The 22,145-nt window shown below is 35.2% G+C and overlaps 1 protein-coding gene across 2 annotated transcripts in view; it reads right to left on the bottom strand.

Annotated features, from left to right (window-relative positions):
• Positions 1-209: 209 nt before the first annotated feature.
• The window catches only part of LOC149799928 (neuroligin-4, X-linked-like), a 66,648-nt gene continuing 44,712 nt past the window's right edge, over positions 210-22,145 (bottom strand). Inside the window, exons 2-6 of one of the 2 annotated variants that reach the window (XM_089959384.1) lie at positions 21,817-21,966; positions 20,991-21,179; positions 14,343-15,138; positions 8,738-8,862; positions 210-3,094 (exon numbers count right to left, since the gene is read on the bottom strand). In XM_089959384.1, the coding sequence (XP_089815510.1) occupies positions 2,133-3,094; positions 8,738-8,862; positions 14,343-15,138; positions 20,991-21,179; positions 21,817-21,966 (2,222 nt within the window). In that variant the 3' untranslated portion in view covers positions 210-2,132. The remainder of the gene's footprint in view (positions 3,095-8,737; positions 8,863-14,342; positions 15,139-20,990; positions 21,180-21,816; positions 21,967-22,145) is intronic. The other variant, XM_089959385.1, reaches the window with a different exon arrangement.

The following is a 22,145-nucleotide window of genomic DNA, read 5'->3' as shown; positions in this document are numbered from 1 at the left end:
TGGAACTTCATAATACAGGACGACATTAAATGATGCCTTGTAAGGTCCACGAACGATATGCAGTACAAAGGGCATTAGTGAGTAGTGAGATAATAACACTTTGAATGATTAAAGGACGAAATAGTAATTTCGTACGAGACCTAGAATCAATAAGGAGAGCTTTTATTTCAAAGAAACAATGAATATTGGGCTTGTATGTTACTGTTTAATATACACCACAGTTAAAGCTAATATAACTTTGAATGGAATTAATTCATAACCATTCAGTTTCTATCATTTGAGATATGATGTATTTATGCCTTATAAGTGAGGTTAAAAACAATTTTATCATTACCCATCTCGTCAAAAGATGAAATATCAATCTCGGTCTAGTGTCATGAGCACGTGCCCATAATAATACAATATGGTATAGTCAAAATGATCACATGTCAATAATACAATATGTCAAAGTGGACACTTCAGTCTCGTTCGTGTCCTGGATACGTGTATATTTGCTTTAGAGGTCGTGGAGGCAGATCTGTCCTCAAATTGAAAGTAAGACGAATGACAGAAGACTTTTCTCGGTCTCACGTTTGCCATATCGGAAAGGTACAACAGTGAATGCAAGAAGGAAAAAAGCTGCAATATAAAAGATAACAGAATCATCGAAATGCTTTTTTTCCTTTCCCTTTTAATGAAACTGTTTCAAGTATGTATGTATTTTCAATAACTCTTATGTGTAGTCTTGTACTGCAAGTATAAACCTGATTGAATGAGAAAATAGGTTTCCTTGGTTCGACAGACAGACAGACATTATTGTCGAAAGCTGCATGCAAAGAGTAAATACGTTCTTTATATTATTGAAGATGACAAACAAAGCAAAGTGATATGTCATTTAAAATACATTTTTGATTAAATACACACATTCTGTTGCATGTAGGGACATATGACATCATGTTGGTTTTACACTTCTGATCATGAAACAAAAGAACAGTGAGACTGTACATTATATGCTCAACCCGGTAAATTATATGCTCAACCCGGTATATTATATGCTCAACCCGGTAAATTATATGCTCAACCCAGTATATTATATGCTCAACCCGGTAAATTATATGCTCAACCCGGTAAATTATATGCTCAACCCCTGCTTAATAGGGCTGAATTTAGGTACTAGAAGTACAGGGCTGATTCTTGACAGCAAGACCGGTAGGCCAAACTAACATTTTTGCTCCAGAGCAATAAATGTATTTTGTTCCAATTATAAGACACCTAAAATTGGTGAAGGTAAGTAATCAAGACTAATAATAATGTATTCAAATCTTTCCTCTTCGACGAATCTCAGCGACCTTCACATTCGACCGTTTGGCATCCAAATCAACATATTTCTTCATTATTCCAAGCACAAGCCATCTACAAAGTTTTGTCAAGGTTTATGATCTAGAAATACATTTATTTTGCTGGAACCAAAAGCGAAAGTCCTGACAGAAAAATGGACAATGTAATGGTTTGAACGCAGCGCATATGTAAAGGTTAAAATGTTTTCAGCACTAGGTTTTCCGTTATTTAAAAGCACTCCAAAGATGGTTACTGTGTTCTGTTGACTCTTATATTTAACGATGTGATGAGAACCAAGATTTAATATAGAACATAAATAATACTTTTAAAGAAAACTTTGTGAAAGAAATGTGTAGCTCTACCAAAACAAGGAATTATGCAGTTAAAAATGAATGATGTAGAAACTTGCAAGTTCTTTACTTAATATAAAGATTTGTGACGGCTCTCAAACGCTGAGTAAAGCTGGTTATAAAGAGCATTGTTAGTATAAATGCGTAATTGTCAATTTTCCTTTCAACTTTGTACCAACAAAAGCAGATCGTTTACAGAACCTAATCAATAATGCTGATCATGCGCCTCAATCACATGTATATAGATATGTTTTTAAAAGAAACTGTATTAAATATAACAATGATACTAACGTCACTTATTTACTGACACAAGCTGTTAATGTTCTTGCATTCATCCATTTACATTTTTAAAACCATGTACGCAGTTCGAACGCTTAGTGCACAACGTTTCATCTACGCAAGCGAGAAAACTTCTGTTTTACCTAACTTCATAATATACGATTCAACCAACGTTTTAAATGTGAACTACACTGTTGTGTTTGAATTATTCGATGTTGATTGAGGAGATCTCGACATACACTTTTCGTGCTCAGATTTAGACGGTCTTTTTTTTCCAGACGACCGATCAGAATTATCCGCTGCTGCTGTCATTGAAACTAAAAGTCGGTTTGAATCTGATTCACCTTCTATGTAGGGGACATGGTTCAATGGGTAATTGGTTTGATTCAGTGATGACGAAGGCATGGCCAATGAAGTGTATGAACAGCCAGCCGTCTTAGATAGTGTTTCTTTATTTATAGTTTTACATAAAGGGGGATTATCAATGAATGGATTAGTAGACGCATTCGTGAATTTGGTATTGGATTTAAAAGGCTCAGCTGCCTGTACAAGTAAAGCCAGTTCCTGTGATTCTTGAGTCTTGGTTCGATCCCTCTCCTTTATTATACTGGCTTCCCTATTCACAACAGATCCATCTGAACCATCTCCACCTCTTCCTCTGCGAATGCGTTGCCGCTGGTAGCACACTGCCGCAAATATCAGTAGGTTAAGGAATAACACTGAACACCCAACAGAAACCGTTATACTAAGGGGCGTGGAAGATGTTAAAGTCGATCGCAAACCCTGCGCTAATGTCAAATCTTTAGCCTGGACTGGGTTTGTTGTAGTAGTATTCTGCATTTTGTGAAGACTGATAGAAGATTTATATAGTTTTAGATCTTGAGTTGCAGTTTCATCATTTGTTGTTACGTCTGGTTTATCATTCAAAGGTGGTGTGACCGGAGGAATGAGTGAAGAAGAGGGAAAATCTTCCACAAAATCCGTCATCAACAGATGACTGAATTCAAACTTTGACATATTCGATAGAAGGTCTTGGTTATCTCCAACCATCTTTCGCTCCTTGTCTTCTGTGTTGATCTTGGGAAGAAGATGAAGCCAAAGTCCCATTTCTCGTGCCCGATAGTGATTACGAATACTTGGTCCTTTGCCTGGAAGGAAATATTGAACAATTAGTATCGTAACGATTACAAATAATAAAGGATGGCATTAAAGTGGCAATATCCCCAGCATAATTAGATTAATGGCTAAAATATCACAGGATCAATATGATAAGTACCAATTCAAATACACAAATTATGTGGCAATTATTTAAAGCAAAGGTCTCAAAATGGGTTTCACAGTCAGTGAGGTTTCCTATTATTTTGCAGCAACAAAAACAACATCAAACTAGAGGTGTATATGAACCAATTGCGAGTTGTTGTAACAATGTATACACTGCTAAGAATTAATTCGATCTCTTTCCATCGGTGTGATAACGTGCTCTGTCGAATAACGTCATGATGCACATTGTTAACAAATTCAAGTGAGGTTCGGCTGGATAAGAGTTATTGTTAGCCTGTATCAGTTGCACCTCATGATCAAAAAAGGCATCACATGGAGGAAAATAATTCTGCAATTTTTTTTGGGCCTGAGATCCATAGCCGAAATCGCTATAGGTTCATAGCAGAACAAGAAAAAAACTGAAAAATCTTTGGTGCTGATATCTGTCATTAAAGGAGCACCCATATCCCTAGTCGTATATTATTGGTTTCGTCTAATACCTCTTGCGAAACAATCGCATCTTCATTGATGTTTTCTCTACCCTGGTCTTCCATTGTTGCTACCAAATGAAGTACAAACGGTTCGGGTGATGCTCTAGTCACTATTTTCGTCGTAGTAGATCTCAAATAGATTTAACTCCCTGGAATGGCATATTTCTCAAACGATCCGCAGTAATGTTTTTGATGAATCACCGAATCAAATTGCAACTGGCTTAACTATTGGTGCAGCGCGTAAAACAAATCAGAGTGGGTATTGTTGAATCAAATAGATCATATCGGTGAATTTGTGTCCACCTCGGCAAGATATTTTCGATAGCCTGATTTGATGTTTAAGCATCGCATCATCGTATACGACACGAAATTCTCACTTGACTGAAGATCGTCTATGGCAGGAGCTTCATAGATTGTAAAAAAGAAATCACTATTTCCCCCTCAATGATGATTGCAGCGCTTCTTTAAAATTCATAAGCACAACATAACACTGTTGATCATCGTCGGACGGATCATTTAATTACAACCAATCCCACCTTAAGCATCTTAAAATTATATTCAAGAACAACCTGATTTCTTCCTGATCCAGTTGGTATAATGATCATTGTACCAAGTTGGGTCGGAAACATGGAAATTCCAGTTCCATCGGATATATGCTTGAGTGGTTTAGGCTTTGCTTATGTAGAAGCATCAATGATGGTGAAATCATTAGGAAATTTTCTTCTCAGTGATGCCATGTTAAATGTCAATTAAAGTGTTGTATGCAACACGGCAATGTGTTCATACTATGTATGAAGTAGAATCGAGTGGAAACTCGTACTGCATACTCAACGCGGTTTCAAATACACAATGATCGAAATGCGATCACTGGAATTTACGTTTAATGTGGAACAATAATTTTATCGTTCGTAGGAACGTCCTAGTCTCGTAAACGCACATGATCTTTAAAAGGTAGCCGGTAGTAATGTCGCTGCTGCATTAACGAAACAACTAGGACCATTGTGGAGCAAAATACCCTGATGAAAGGCACTTTCCGGATATAATTAATTGGGTCTGGTACACAACTTGAGATACGACTTGATTGTAACGATCAACCAAACCTCGGCGAAACAAAATAAATCGTACTAATGCTGCATGCTAATGATATGCCCATGTTTATAAAGTATTAATCGATATTCGTGTACATCAAAGTGCTTTCTTAAAGCGATTATGGGACCAGGTGTCCGAAAACGAATCGCTAGATGGGTTATAAAAGGATGAATGATGGCCAGCATTTTCATTGGTTGGCAAAGTCCACTCATTAGAGGTACAATATATTGATATAATGATTTCTGAGTGTGTTGTATCCACAATATACTACAGTACGCGTGGTTATGGAAAACGTGAAGCTTCTGTTGTAAACTTAACAAGCGCGTCGAATGTCGTCCATCGGGCTGATCAGGCAGGGTCGGCCAAACAAGCCTTGTGAGAATTTGACATGTCTGCGCCAAAAAAGATTCCCCGAGTTTGTTTTGATGTCCAAACACCTGATGAGGTTTATCAGGCTCATCGTTTATTACTTCCACACGGTCCTTCCTGTCAAGGGACGCACCTTCACGTTCGCGTTAAATATTGTAGATGTTGCCAGCAGATATAAAGAAGCCGTGCCTTTAACTTCTAAAGATTCCGCAAATGTCTCTGATTGGCATATAGGTATTTATACACGCGGACCCTTAACACGGCCATGATCATTACAAGTCGATTCAGTAAAGATTTTCTAGGATATAATACGATTTTGTTGGCAAGACATAAAGTACGGGTTCGTATTAGCCATGTTAATATACACTGTGAAAAAGCTATTGTGAAACGATTTAATGGTACACTTGCGAAACGGTTATTCGGGCATTAGTACGCGCAGGAGCTATCGATGCGATCAGGGACTCAAAACAGAGAGCGATCTCGAATTTCAGAGCCACGTGACTAATGGGAAATACGACATTAGTCATACATGCACTAAATAATGAAATCATATGCGCGATTAAAACCTGCTGACGCGATTCGCTACGATATTCGCGCCGTTACGTATACATTCATTTAACAAACAACAACGTTAGAATCACTAAGAAACACTTGTGTTCAATATTTTCATGTACCAGGAGAGTTAGAAGGCGCACAATGCCGCTCTATTGACCCAGAATTTCCAGATAAAATTGGTTTTCCTAAACATCCAAGACGTTGTCATTAAGCTCCTATGAATAGACGTACAAACAAGCATGGCTTTTGTGCGAGAGGAACTGCAAGTCTTTCCAGCAAATACGGAACTACCACCAAGGTATATTTTAATGCGTTTACACGTTAATGTATGACACCAATCACAAGATTATTGCCAATACCATTATGTCCGAAGACCTAAGTTTTAATTCCATTAGGAAATATACATGGCTTGGTGTAATGCGGTGACAGACACCCTTTGGTGCATCGGTATACACCCATGCGATGTTTCTTTGACCTAATGATATTTGTAATGTGTGTGAATAGACAAGTACATATCATGCTTGAGAAATATTTTCAAAAATAACCCGTCCGTTTAATCGGATGCGTGTAGTCCAAGCACAATCGCGTAGAGTTTGGGTGGATGTCCGAAGTATTATTTGATTGGTTTACATGACGTTTCCAAACTGCATCAATGTTTGTGTTGTTTGTGCACGGGTTTCAGTGACTTCTTTGTGTAATTCCACCACGACGTAATTGCAGGATAAACAGATGCATATCGATATCAGTGAATAATTACACTTCGATTTTGGCTTTTAACAAACGTGCAACCCAACCCAATCGAGGTATTGAAAGGTAATGTGAAGGGTCCATCTTATACACTCGCACAGCAGTGTCGTGAAAATGCTTCATCTGTGTATGTTTCCTCAACAGCGTCGGGTGTTTCTCCTATCATAGATTCCGCAAATCCTCGTCGACGAGAACAATGATATTAGCGGAAACGATCAACGTATCATGGAAAGCTGATTATGTGAGTTGACTCCAAAATTACTTTTGAGACATGGTCTCGAGTACGTAGACCAACACGTAACCACCCTAGCAAAGGTGATTTACAGTATTCGACATAGTTCATATGTTCAGAAGCATACACCTTTAGTCACTACGTCCCGTTGCCATGAAACTCTTAATATATGGAAATTTTAGCGTTAAAATTAAAACAAAATTTCTCACTCGCTGCCGTTTATATTCCAGTCGTCGATGTTGGATCTTCTCTTCTGCATAGTGTCGTATATGGTTATGGAGGTCAATATCCAAGCGATACCTTCGAATTTCATTTAAATGTTGGCTTTACAGCGATTCCAAATTGTAAATCTGGCTTTTGAAAATAAACAGGCTCATTCTTTTTAACATTATAACCTACTTTTGAAAAGCTGAATAAAGTATATTCTAACATTGCGTCAGTCCAAATGGACTCAGATGACCCATCACTGACCAAATCGAATACAACCCGATTTTGTACTTTTGTATAGTGTCAATGCCATAGAACTTTTGTAAATTTCCTCGATAACGCTTACGTTATTATTTTAAGCAATATCTTCTGATATTGTTACAGTGCTTGCATTACTTTGCTTCTGAGTCGTTGTAGCACATTTAGTAACATTTCATCAGATCGATGAATGTAGATATCATCGTTATCTTAATGCTAAACGTACCACTCTGATTGATTTATTTTTAGCAATCTTCAGCACTGATGCTTTGTTTTGATCGATACTTCAATGTCGCCGTCATCATCATCAATTTATCATTCATCCGTTTTATTATATTTACCCAACGTTATTGCCTTATCATTTTTCTTGCACTACATAAAATAATGACTTGTCAGGGGTTTCCCAGATAGTATTGGCCAAATTTACATCGTCCCTCATCCAAGTTAATTAATTTGTCAATTTCTTAAGGATAAGCGGCCGTAAAGTCATTAGGGCCTCGTTGACAAATCTATATTTTGCATCCTAAAGAAACATTGGTTTGATCTTTTCTGTGACATCACACACACACACAGACACACACACCACTTATCTGGCAAAATATTCCAAGAATACAAAAGACTCATACATTCTTTAAAATGCTATACACATCTACCCGTGAATGTTTGGCCATGCCTTCATACAAAACTATTTTCTGACACAGCTGATATAAAATATTATCTGCAAGCATAAAATAGTGTCCACAACAGACAATATTGTCTGCTATAGGAAATGTCCACACTATACAGTGGCGTACAATAATCCTATTTCTGTAGTGGTACAGAAAGTTTTGTAGCACAGCAACAATCACTAATATAGTCTGACTGAAAACTACACCAAGCGATCGCTGATGCTAATCATACAAAATTGTGTCTAGCATGAGAAGTGTACAAAATAGCGGGTCACAGATTACAATTCACGGAAGCACATACATAAACGTGTGACATGTAGTAGGAACCTCAACGATGTGGGTAGAATCCCGTGATCTATATCTGAAACTAGTGGCCTATGTATGGAACCAATCTCTAAACCCATTATCACACTGATACATAAAATAATGCAATACATATAGATGTTAATGTAAGAAACATGCCATCTTTCTGTAGAACAGTTTGTTAAGATTATCAAAGCCAATATATCTTGTTAAACACATTGACTTCTACACAGCAACACAGCCATCTAGGTTTGTATACTAATTGTAACACAAATTCAACGTCCAAATATAAGGTAAGGTAAATTTAATGTAAAACATAACGCTAACATAAAGAAACGTTCAGACAGTTTTGGTTCCTGAACATTTTTTTGGTATAACCGATAAAAGCACGATATATATATATATATATATATATATATATATATATATATATATATATATATATATATATATATAGTGTGTGTGTGTGTGTGTGTCTCACATACCAAATCTTTGCATGAATGTCCAACATGGTGCTTTAGCAATATATCATCATCTTCAAAAATATTTTCAAGAATGGGATAAAGCAAGTATTGGCAAAGTAAATAAGATCTGCAAACATGGAGAAAATACCTATATCCTCACCGAACATGAGACTTGATTCGGTCTGAATGTCATATTTCGACCATTTAACACCCTGGTAACGGTTCTTTCCTCTGGCTTTATCACTGACTTCTTCTTGTAGCATGTTGGGATCGCTGTAAAGTAAAGAGGGGGATAAAAGTAATTTTTAACAATATTGCCCTTCATGAAGAACGTCAAGACACGGCAAACGTTTAGATGTACAAGTGTCCGGTATATACGTTTGGTTGTGCAAGGTAATCGACCGGTATGCTATGTATGTATGTACTTACGTATGGATGGATGGATGGATGGATGGATGGATGGATGGGTGGATGTGTGGATGGATGGATGCATGCAAGCATGCATGCATGTATGTGGATGGATGGATGGATGCATGTATGGATGCCTGCCTCCTTGCCTATCTGCACAGTACATATACATCGATACATTCATACGTACATACGTACGTGCGTGTGTGCGGGCGTACGTACATACATACAGACATACATACATACATACATACATACAGACAGACAGACATACTTACACACACACACACACACACATACATACATACATACATACATACATACCAAACTCTTTAACTCGATTACATTCTGCAGAGGCAGACCACCAATTCAGGTTACTTTCTGCAGTGACTGGCCAGATATTCTGGTGTCACAAATTCTTTTCTAGTATTCTGTGTCATGGTCTCATTCTGTAGAGACAGATCGACATGTGTTAGTCCCAATGAAGGCGAGCTAATGAAACATCTCTGTAATGGACATCCAAACAGCGGACACACTTTTTGGCCACGACGTTGTATGGTTTTAGGAAGCTTATACAAAGCTCTCCCAATATAGCCTAAAAACCAAAATTTGATCTTTCATATTCAAGTCCACAATTGTATTTATATTAACAATGTCTTCCACCTCGTAATATATGAACATAGTGTTGCACTGCAATCGGTTCCATCATCGGTGGGACTGAGTTGATCAGTTGATTGGTAACTAACGTTATGCGGCTAGCTCTTGTAATCATATGACTCCCATTGCACGCCAGAGGGTCTATGATGAAAAGCCACGGCATCATACTTCCATCAGTAGATTAGAGACCTTTCATTCATTCCCCTGGCACTCATGGATGAGTGGCTGATACTTGGCTAATTTTCTCTTTAATAACTTTTGTGACTTGCATCAGTAACCATATTTTGTGACGCACGTATCGTCTACTGCCTTATATGCTAGATATATATGAATGTTCTAACTACAAACTGTACATACCAATATCTGCCGTCGCATATTGCATCGGCAGATCTGGTTCATTGAACTTTATCTTAAACAATTAGGACAACAATACAGACTCTGTTTGCATTTTGCGATGGCAGATCAGGTTATGTGTTGTTTGCAAATTTTTCCCACTTACATGCGAGTACATGCTGTTTATTCGTAATAGACCGCAAAGGTATCGGCACTATGAGTAGTTAAAAAAGTGATGTATCTGATGGGACTGATAAAACTTATGGACTGTAACAAATCGCAAACGTATAATAATGACGGCTTTTGCTCACATTCTGATCTCATATGTGCAGAAAATGTTTTCCTGGGTATATATGACGGAAGGAGTACATATAATCTTTAATAAAAACAGTGTTTGGTTCCATATTTAAAAGATGAATACAGAGTTTCACTTACATGGTATTGTAAATAAGTCTTGCGTATTTTCATACCTCGCAGAAATGGCATTGGGTTAGGAAAGGAGTGGTGATTTGGGTATTTGTAATGCTTTGAGCTTGAGAATCAACAAAAGGACGAGTGTGCTGGTCAATGTTAAATCTGTCGGCACCACTGTTACTTGTGTAAGGTAACTTTATTTTCAAAGCAGAATCTCTCTTTCTCTCCCATCTCTCCCTCCAATACAGTTTTTAAACAGTCATTATTGTCTGATTTACGTTGTCAAGCATATCATAATTAAAGGTAAAGTTATTGCAAAGGTTTCTTTGCACTTTACTATATAGTTAACAAAGATACAAGTAACCAACCATCTAAAAACGAAGAGTGTGATTCGATTGTTTGTCATTGTGTCTTATAATCTAAGATAACCCCAAATGTTTTATAAAGACGTTCAATACATACCGGTCTCTCGAATAATGTATAATTAATATTATGAAAACCATATAATAAACTTTATTATTTTCCTTTCTTTCTTTTCTCTTTTTTTTTTTTTTGAATTGCACATTCAAATTTGAAAACGTGATTTTCTTCACCCTGCTCTTAAAGTGCGACGAGATAAAAGAAATTACGATAGTATACTTGATTTAATTAATGTGTAAAATGTTTACTAAAACATTAAGTTTGAATGCTATACAAAAAGTATCATTAGAACTTTGATGGCAGACATTAGATTGTGTTAGCAAACTTCTGTGACATACAATGAAGAAACATATTTGAGTAATGCACCCGTTTGTGTTGTTGATATATGCAAAAGCGTCACGTTGGTACTCGCAATTTCGAGAAAATGACTTTTGACGTCGTTTCATTTTATATCTGATAATTTGATGTCATGCGTTAATGATGGAGGGGGTTCACACACACACACACACACACAGAGAGTTTTTGATACATTTTTCGGTGAAATGCACATGCTGCACATAACGAATACCAGGTGTGTCACTCTGAGCTACAAGGTACAGTCTAATATCCGGAAAATTGGTTAATTCCCAGCGATCATTAATTTCACGAACAAAAGCTTCGATATTTGTTATCGCAGATATGACAATGTCACTATCGGAATTAGCATAGTCCGAATTGTTTTAATCCTAGCTACCATACATCATCATCATCATCGTTATCCTCTGTTTGCCCACTAAATCCTGCCGTAAATGTGAAATACGTCCTGTGCAAATATCATGCAATTCACCATAAAGCACGCTGACTGCAGACAATAAACACACTTCACCCATAACGTTGCTATCAATGCCCGCCATGACAGAGATAACATTATAATGTACTCAATTATTCAACATGCATGTATAGAATGAAAAAAAGATACTAAATTATTTGGTCAAAAAATTATTAAAAAGCCATTTCTTATCATGTTTCAATTGCATTGAAGAGGAGCCTGTCGTTCTAATTTGCGGTTCATGAATTTAGTATGTTTATCGCGCTTTTCTTACCTGGCGTGTTAGTTACCCATTAATTGTTTAGATATTATGAATGTTGTGTGATTATCACGGTTTTGTGACCTGGCGCCTTTGTTCCTTCTTTGCCATTTACAAAAAAAAATATAAAAAAAAAAAAATAAAAGAAACGCCATTGTTTACTTGGCTTCTGCTGTGAAAATAAGGTTCTAACTGAGCAAATTTATCCGATGCATACCACAAATCAACTGCTATAGACAATTAAACAGTGTAACGAAGGAACGTTATATCAAAGCAGTTTTATATATATTAATTATGAACTCTGCAAGGGAAATTAAACTTGAATATTGCAACAGAGGAAATATTATATCCAGGAATGTAATCTCTCTCTCTCTCTCTCTCTCTCTCTCTCTCTCTCTCTCTCTCTCTCTCTATATATATATATATATATATATATATATATATATATATATATATATATATATATACATACATATACATACATGTGTGTGTGTGCATATATATATATGTATATATGTGTGTGTGTTTATTTATCAGGAGGAAATAGTTTGGGAAACTTTGGTAGATTGCACCATGAACCACTGTATGAATCAATAACATTTGACAAATAAATTACAGTACAAATTATCTCTTTGACATTTTCCCAATTACTGAGACTTTTTCCTCTTGCTGGTAAAGGATTATATATATAGAAATAAAATCAAGGATATATTTCGGTTTCAATTTTCTAATGACTCACTATTAGAACATGATGCAATCGGAATCATGTTTGTTGCTTAAGTTAAAAATAAGTGTTATCAATACCTGTCTCTTGAGGAACATGCAATGCAGTTCCTTTTTTGTCATATGGGAAGTTATATCATGGTACACAATTTTAGGTTACATCATGGCACACTATGGAAAGTTACCTCATGCATACTATGGAAAGTTACGTCATGGTAAATATCGGAAGTTACACCATGCGCACTATGTGAAGTTAAATCTGCACATTATAGGAATTTACATCACGTATACAAAAATACAAATTAGTTACGTCAGGCACGTCATGGCAAGTTGCACCAGGTACACCACAGGAATTTACACCAGGTACGCCATGCTTTTTCATAAGGCACAGTACACGAAATTGCAACATTTACTCGCGGAAAAAAGTTGAAATGAGGGACTAGTTTAAATTTTGATTCGATTTAGAACAGAAAATGATTTAATTTGCTTTACTTCTGTATGAAAAAAACACTAAAGTTATGTCCTTAAAATCGTTTAAGTCATACCTGGGATGATTCAGTTTTGAATAATTGTTCCGTTACGAAACCCGTCTAAAAGTTGCTTTTTTTTAAAAATGCAAACATTTTGTAAAAGGTCATGATCCTGGATTAAAGTCTTAAACGTTTCGTCGCATCGTATTCGATATTTATATGCAAATATACCATATTTTGTATTGTATTCGATATTTATATGTAAATATACCATATTTTGTATCGTATTCGATATTTATATGTAAATATACCATATTTTGTATCGTATTCGACATTTATATGTAAATGTACCATATTTCGTATCGTATTCGATATTTATATGTAAATATACCACATTTTGTATCGTATTCGATATTTATATGCAAATATACCACATTTCGTATCGTATTCGATATTTATATGTAAATATACCACATTTCGTATCGTATTCGATATTTATATGTAAATATACAAGATTTCGTATCGTTTGCAATGCACGGAAGAGCTTGTATTTTTAGTTTGCAGATACCTGTATTCAGAGAGACAAATAAAATAGGAGAAACTGTCAAAAGTCTATCGGTAATGAAGCATTGTTTAGAAGGAAATATTCCAATTCCTATACATATCAATTCTCAGAGGTGGCGATGTAGATTTTTAAAATAACAGTCCTATTTATCGTTCCATTTTTAAAAGGGCTTTAATTTAAATATATGCCAAATACGGCGTAGAATTTGGAGACAGAAATTCGGTGGTACGAGGTTATCCTTGAGAATGACTAGCCATTTTGTGTTATTTTTATTTGCAAGTACTAATGCTAAATTAATTGGAAATCTTTATCCTGTCATGTGATCCCCTTCTTTCCAGTTCAACCCGAAATGCTTTCTTCATATCAAGTTTATTATAATTTGCAAATATTTAGTCCTTTTATCATTTTATTCACAAATTCTTTGCATATATTATTCTCTGTTCTATCCAGATAGCCATGATTTTTATTCTTTCAATATATTTTGGACATGTCAATTATCACATGACATTTGTTGAGATCAAACATTGGTGATGATAATCAGCTCGGAACAAAGATAGATTTAAACAGATTTAAAAGATGCGTTTTTAATTTGTTATCTGTCCAATGTTACGAATATAATGCCGAAATATAAGATGTTTTGCAGAAACGTGCGTCTAATGATGTTACTATATACAAGCAAGACTTACCACAACGTACCCTGTTTTCGCAAAGTTCGTCCACAGCCGCATCATATTTTCACTCAAACTCTTTTCCGCAGTATTATATTGCAGTGGAAACGGAGATGTTCCATCAACCAAGGGTGCACCGAAAATGTAAGGCAACTCATCTCCGTGGGCCCCTTTAACCCATTTAGGATAATTTTCTGAAGCAGTTGAATATGAGAAAACATACAGATAGGTATCATTATGTTTAGAATGTTCCTGTGCCATTTCTATCAAGGGGGCCAGGTAAAGTCCATCGGTAAGCAGGTCAATTAAGTTATTTCTCCTTGTTGCATCGTCCGCGGCTCTGTCCCACGTGGAATATTCGTGATCTAGGATATCAAATATTTCCTGTTTGTGGTATTGATACATATTGTGTACGAATGTTCTGAGAATTTGAGTTCTTCTCTCTTTATCTATGCCGTCACGTATTTCTCGTTCCGTGAAAAAGGAATAGGACTCATCTTTAGTGATTCCAAAAATAATCGGCGTTTTTGCAAATCGCGTCTTTTTATCTCTCATTAATGCTCGCAAAGACCATGAATTAAATCCTTGTCTATTCAACAGGGGGCCGAAGCACGAGTAGTACTTCGGAGCCAAAGGGACATGTTGTACAAGTTCTTCCAATGGTTTACTCTTCAAGCAATTAAGAAGGCGTTCTGATGTATCACTATAACCAGTACAGTTGATGTTCTGTGCCAACTTGCGGGAACACAGGACCGGATTTACTGACGTGGCCCAAGAACTAAGAGCGGACCCACTCTGCAGTATCACCCTGTGGAAATATGTCTCTGAAACACAAGATATAAACATTTGTGCATAATGATGCGAGATAAATATTTTATAAATAATGCACACGATAATATCACTAACCTACAAGCTAAACAAATAGATTAATGCAAGTAGTAAAGTAAATAAGTTAGTTAATTAGTAAGTTATGTAAGTAGGCAGGTGGTTTACTAGCTGCTTAGAAAATTAAATTTTATTTAGTTTAGTTTAGTTATTTAGTGAGTTGGTTAGTTAATTAGATACAATAGAGGTAGCTACTAACAGTTTTCGAGCGTAGGGGTATAACACCGACAACGCCCAAAAAATGTCAGCCAACAAACGTATCATTAATTTTAACCAAAGACGTGTGTTCCAAGAAGGATACAAGCTGCCTTTAATATTATCTTTAATTTATAACGATAATGATTTATTATAAAGTTACAATAATAAACGTCATAACATGCTCAGATCTCCAAAAGTAATAATTCTATTGCTCTGTATGGTAGAGTAGCTGTACATTTTTTATAATTATTATGAAAAGTAAAGAGCACAAATGTTAAGATAACGTACTCAAGTTTTGTTCCCAATATAATAGAATCTTCCAAAAGTCCAACTATATGACATAATAGTGAATAGAAATAGCAATCAGGATTATGTACACACATTCTCAATGAATCAACATTGTTATGCTCATATTTGACATATATTAACTCATTTTCCCTACTGTTCACTGTGGACTGTCGTTGCATTATGACAATTCTAGTGGAAATGATCAAAATAACAGTCCATTACGTGGCAATTATTAAATATGTCAGTAATGTAACTTTAAATTTGTCTTTAGTAAAGATTTAGATCACAATATCGATAACAACATTGCTAGATTCTTAGGCAACTACTGTTTTTATTGTAAAGTCCTCAGTAACGGACTTGTGTCATTTTTATCAATACCATTTGTATGAGAGTTTGCACCAATATACTAAAATGCTGCAAGTGATGCATATCATTTTATTAAGGATACGTAAAATGTAATTATCTCTCTGAATTTCTAATTCATGTTACATACCACATTTGGTTATAAAATAGACCTTTTAGTAGTTATTCATTATTTCTATCGCCTGGCAGCTTTACTGTAGTAGGATCGTGCTATTCATGCCAAAACGTAGTCCATGAAACATTACAGAAATAGGCAGGTTCAAAACGTTTTGGTCACATTAGCCTGCATTTGGCAAGCTATTGTTGTACACCACATAGTTATTTACTTCCTCTTTAATGGCCAAATTTCTACTTTTCCTTCATTTTTTTTTTCCTTTTTGTTTTTCCTTTTCCTTAAAGTCGGAATTTCCAAACTCTTAAATATCAATGGATACGAATTAAACAGATTTTATGTGCAAGTTGTGCCAATTTTGAAATATGATGCCCCCGTGTTCTTCACACGGTTTATTTATTCTAAGATTTATCTCTATTTTCTACACAGACTTTTGATTCTTATTTGTTAACAGTAAATTATATTTCTCTGTTTACATTTGTAAGCCTTTTTTTCCCTTGTCGATATATATATTTGTCTGTCTCTTCTGGACCATACTTATCCAGGTGACAAATAGAATAAGTGCATAACCAGTTTCTTGTTTATTTTGTATTGGAAGATCACGGCCTCTGTGATAATAAACATCAGTGTAGTTAAACATACTGTCTAGACGCATTCCTTCAAATGTCAACAGCTGATCTCTGCACAATTTGATCCTACCATATTTGATGTCATATACTATACTTTTGGAATCAGTTATCTTGACTCATCAAACATGCGTCGATACGAAAATGAGAATAAGCGCCAATCAATTACAGAACCAAGTCCACTGAGACAATTTAAATTGATCTCCACAAGACGTTGTGACATAAAATCGATGTGGAATGACCTCGCTGGCATGCGTCGATACTATCTACTTCTTATCTACGTTAGCCATTGGCATGTATAAAATATTGTCTGACAAAATATCAATGTAGAGACCATTGTGGACATTTTTTGACGTTTCTCAAGGTGTTCATTTAGTCAATGTTTTACGTTATTCGCGTTCTTGAACGCTCAGGACACATCCTCTAAAATGGTTTGTCACCGAAAGGTTTATTTTTATTTTCCACAAGCACCAGAGAGAGAGAGAGAGAGAGAGAATACCAAACAGTCGGAGAGTGCTATCACTGGATTCTGTTCTAAAAGAGAACCGTTAATGATACTAGCAGAATTTGTATAATTTTATTGCTGCCTGTTAATTTGTATAATTTTATTGCTGTTAATTTGTATAATTTTCTTGCTGTTAAGGATAGACAATAACATTGTCCTCATTGTTCACTTTTTACTATAAATGTTTATTAAATAGAATTAATTGCTAAATTTAGAATATAAGTCTAAATTACATTGGTATTGTGGTAAACAAAAATACCCCAACTACACCTTTATTTACAATCATGTACTGGCTAGAAACACTAAAAAGTACTATGTTTATCACACCAAATGAATTTCAGTAAGGTAGCTTGTGTTCATCACACACGAAATGAATTTCGGTAAGGTAGCTTGTGTTCATCACACACGAAATGATTTTCGGTACGGTAGCTTGTGTTCATCACACACGAAATAAATTTCGGTAAGGTAGCTTGTGTTCATCACACACGAAATAATTTTCGGTAAGGTAGCTTGTGTTCATCACACACGAAATAAATTTCGGTAAGGTAGCTTGTGTTCATCACACACGAAATAAATTTCGGTAATGTAGATTGTGTTCATCACACACTAAATGATTTTCGGTAAGGTAGCTTGTGTTCATCACACACGAAATAAATTTCGGTAAGGTAGCTTGTGTTCATCACACACGAAATGAATTTCGGTAAGGTAGCTTGTGTTCATCACACACGAAATAAATTTCAGTAAGGTAGCTTGTGTTCATCACACACGAAATAAATTTCAGTAAGGTAGCTTGTGTTCATCACACACGAAACTAATTTCAGTAAGGTAGCTTGTGTTTATCACACACTATATGAATTTCAGTAAGGTAGCTTATGTTCATCACACACGAAATTAATTTCAGTAAGGTAGCTTGTGTTCATCACACATGAGATGAATTTCGGTAACGTAGCTTGTGTTCATCAAACACGAAATGAATTTCGGTAAGGTAGCTTGTGTTCATCACACACGAAATTAATTTCAGTAAGGTAGCTTGTGTTCATCACACACTGTATGAATTTCAGTAAGGTAGCTTGTGTTTATCACACACTAAATGAATTTCGTTAAGGTAGCTTGTGTTCATTAAGAAGCATGCCCTAAGTTGTACGCATCTCAGAGAAAAAATACGAGAGAAACTGAGCATACAGCTAAACATTACCGATGTCAACGAAGCACAAAATGTATGATACAGTTACCTGCTTTAAGCCAGTGTTGTATTCACCAAGACATGACAAGATAACAAGTTACATGATCACGTGATCAATAATAGGCGAGGTACCGCGACATGTAATTCTCAGCGATATAATAATATTCGACAGAGTATATTAACCTCATCAAGAGGATTCATCATACCATGTTACATGCTATATGGCAAATTATCCCCCCCCCCCCCGCAAAAGAAAGAATCAATTCTTAGGCCTAGCTCACGAGAGGACATACGCTGGATTAAATTAAACAATAGTGCAACATAACATAAGAATGTATACACCAAATATTTATATTTCAAGAGAGGGAGATGAGATATTCAGCCAAACTAGCTCTAGGACTACTACAACTATAATTACCATTACTACTAACTGAGCAATGCTACTACTAGTACTAACACTACTACTATTACTACTGCTACTACTACTACTACTAATAATAATAATAATAAAACATAATATGAGTAAAGAAAAACTAAACTCGTCATTTGGTTATGATATGAAGGGGTAGTAGATAAGTGGTATGCAAGCTGTACTCAGTATGTGACTCACACATGCAAACGGGTATCAGTTAATTACTCCTTACAATTCAGCAGCCGACAAGTTGTTCTTGAAGTGCTCCACGAATTCAATTTCTCACAAATTGTGATCATTCGATTGAATAGAATATATTTCGTCATGTCGAATATTTACAGTAGGAACAAACTAACGAGGTATCAATCGGTGAGATTCTTCCAATATTATGGTTTTAATATACACTGCTAGTAAGACGAGAAATCAATGCACAAATATAGAAAACAATACAACGAAAGCCTTTATCAATTAGTTCGGTGACTGATTTGCTATACCAAATCAATTTAGTCGATAATAACAGCAATTTGTGGTCGATTTGTCTTGTAATCATAAGAACCTGGTAATGCGCCTTGTAATTAAAACTAAGGTCATTTACTTTCTTCATCAACGTAATCTGTTATGTAAAATTGTTGTAAATTCGACATGAAAGCTCAGTCCTCTAATTCGTATCACCAAGCATATAGTCTTTTATAAAAATAAACTAACAGTCTTACAAAATACAATGGTCAGGGTAAAGTGATAAGTTCTTGTGGTCGACCAATTCAATCTCGTCAAAGGCAAACATTTTATATTTATCTAAAAATGTTGCATGTTACTATAAATATGGATCAATGACCATTTTTAAATCATGTTATTAAAACTTCATGTTTATATTTAATTGTGATAAATAATTTCTAAACAAATTACATGCCAGAAAGTTTAATTAAAAATCCATTCCATTCTACCGAACGGTCTTCATAAGGTGAGAGTAAAACGCCTTCATTAAATAAATGTCTTAAAGCTTACTCAACAATTTACTCACGGACTGCATAATAAAAACATCATCATTCGTTTTATATTTGTATTCACCATTTTGTCCATTAACCAATATGAAAACAAGCTGATAGTAATGATTAACGAGGACGGTAGCAATCGAAATACTAAGTGATTAAACTTAATATGATATTTAATGATGATGTGGATATGTTTGAAGGGAAAGAAGAAATACAATTGGAATTAATTTTGAGCCTGAAATAAAAACGGGCCATATTTAAATAATTTCATTTTGGACTTGTGCGTTATTGGTGTTACATACAAGACTCATCTTTTTTTAGAGTCGCAAGTTATTAAGGAGTTTACTTAACAAATTTACATAATTTAAACATTCATGAAAATCGATTTTGTTTTTTAACGGATAAAGATAAAGTGATGATCTGAAATACAATTTTCTCTGCGTGTGAAAGAGAGAAAATATTCTTTGTAGAAATTACAACATTAATCACAGTGACCTTTCATATAGAATTTGCATCATCATTTTGCATAAGAATGTGATGAATAATGATTAATACGAAAGCATGATGCGTTTAATCTAATCCTGAATTTATCTAACAGTCTTGTGTCCAATAACTTATCAATATTCATTTTATCTTAATTGAAATCCATCATTCTTTAACAAAAAATCTATCTTAGAAAGGTTTTTAACAAATGCTTTGCATTTTCATTGTTATATCAAATTATAGATAGTGGGGTTTTGTCTTTCTTTGTCCTGTACTTTAAATGCTTAATAGTTGTGTCTCTTTCTTTTGTTCTGACGGGATCGTTATTTTTCATAGATTTGATTCTCTGCTGCAAAATATTACTACTGCGTTCTTTGTCTTTCTGTATGTGCTTTGCCTTTTTTCCTGCGTTATTTTCCCAGGTTTGTGTCAATATGTGAATACTTACGGTCGATAGCTTTGTATTTGCTGGAATCCGTATCCTGAAGATCGGCAAAGGAAAACACGCAGATAGGAATACAAGAACTATAAGTTCAAGAAATTGTTAAATTCAAACTTGTTTAGAGATTAATTCTTCAAGATCATATTTTTGAGACAAATAAAAACAGCTTTTCAGGTGAGGAACCTACCATTTGCGGCCATGTTAGAAAACAGGAATAAATTGACAAGCGCCGCACCATGACCGTGACCAAACAAAGTGACCCGGTCCTTGTCCCCACCAAAGGCACCGATGTTATCCCTTATCCATGAAAATATCGCCAAGAGGTCATAGAGGGCATAGTTTCCTGGTGCATATGCATCTCCTGTACTGAGGAACCCTAAAATGTTAAATATTCTAGTAATTTCACTTAAAAGCAAATGTACATTTATTTGGAAATGTAACATTTAACCAAGCCGTAATTTTACTGAGACATTTAGTAAGATATTTAAAGCAATGATGATAGAAACTTGAAAGTGCACTATTTAAACCAATAATGCTTTTTCCTATTTTCAGACTCGTTCACCTGAAGATATTTCATTAATATCTGCAAACTTTTGATATTTAAACCAACCGTAAATTTCAAGTTACATTTGGAAATGTAAGGATACTTTAATTAGTCCTATTTTTTTCAACAAACGTGGCACTTTTCCCGCTCTTGAATATGGTCCAAAACAAATGACAAGACTTACTGTCTCTGATGTTACAGTGAGAACTAAATCCAAAATGATGAGGATTTAATAGTTACCTCTGCATCATAATCACTTCAAAATTTTGTTACATTGTTTCCTGTTTTACCTATTGGGTACTTTATGTCACTCTTCCTCCAAGTGAGCATCAATTAAACACTAGTTCTCCTTTGATAGGTACGATGTCTTTGTATTGATAGCTTATATTATTCAACCGTGCATAATTTTCAAAGAGAAAATATTGTTATGAAACACAATGATACTTTTATAATGAAATAAACACTTTACCTAGCACACCAAGTCTGTAGTTCACGGTGACCACAATGACTTCGCCATAGCTGGCTAGGACACTTCCGTCATACGCATTCCCAGTTCCTATTTCGTACGATTCGCCATGTATAAATATCATTACCGGCATTAGCTTGGTATCATTCCATTCTGAAAGTAAAAAATGTATGCAATGTTGTCCTCGAGTGACTACGTTTGAACTGTTAATCTGTTTCTTGAACGCATGGCATTGTCACCTTTTTTTCAAAAGGTATAACTGTAGCATATCCCAGGTTGTGGGAATATTCCAGAAATGTCTTGCTAATACAGTCTCAGAAATGTGTGTACTA

The sequence above is a fragment of the Sinohyriopsis cumingii genome, chromosome 5 (assembly GCF_028554795.1).
Source record: "Sinohyriopsis cumingii isolate HCF-2022 chromosome 5, ASM2855479v2, whole genome shotgun sequence".
Classification (NCBI taxonomy): Eukaryota; Metazoa; Mollusca; class Bivalvia; order Unionida; family Unionidae; genus Sinohyriopsis; species Sinohyriopsis cumingii.
The sequence above is the reverse complement of the archived record's forward strand: the minus strand, read 5'-3'. Positions and strand labels throughout refer to the sequence as shown.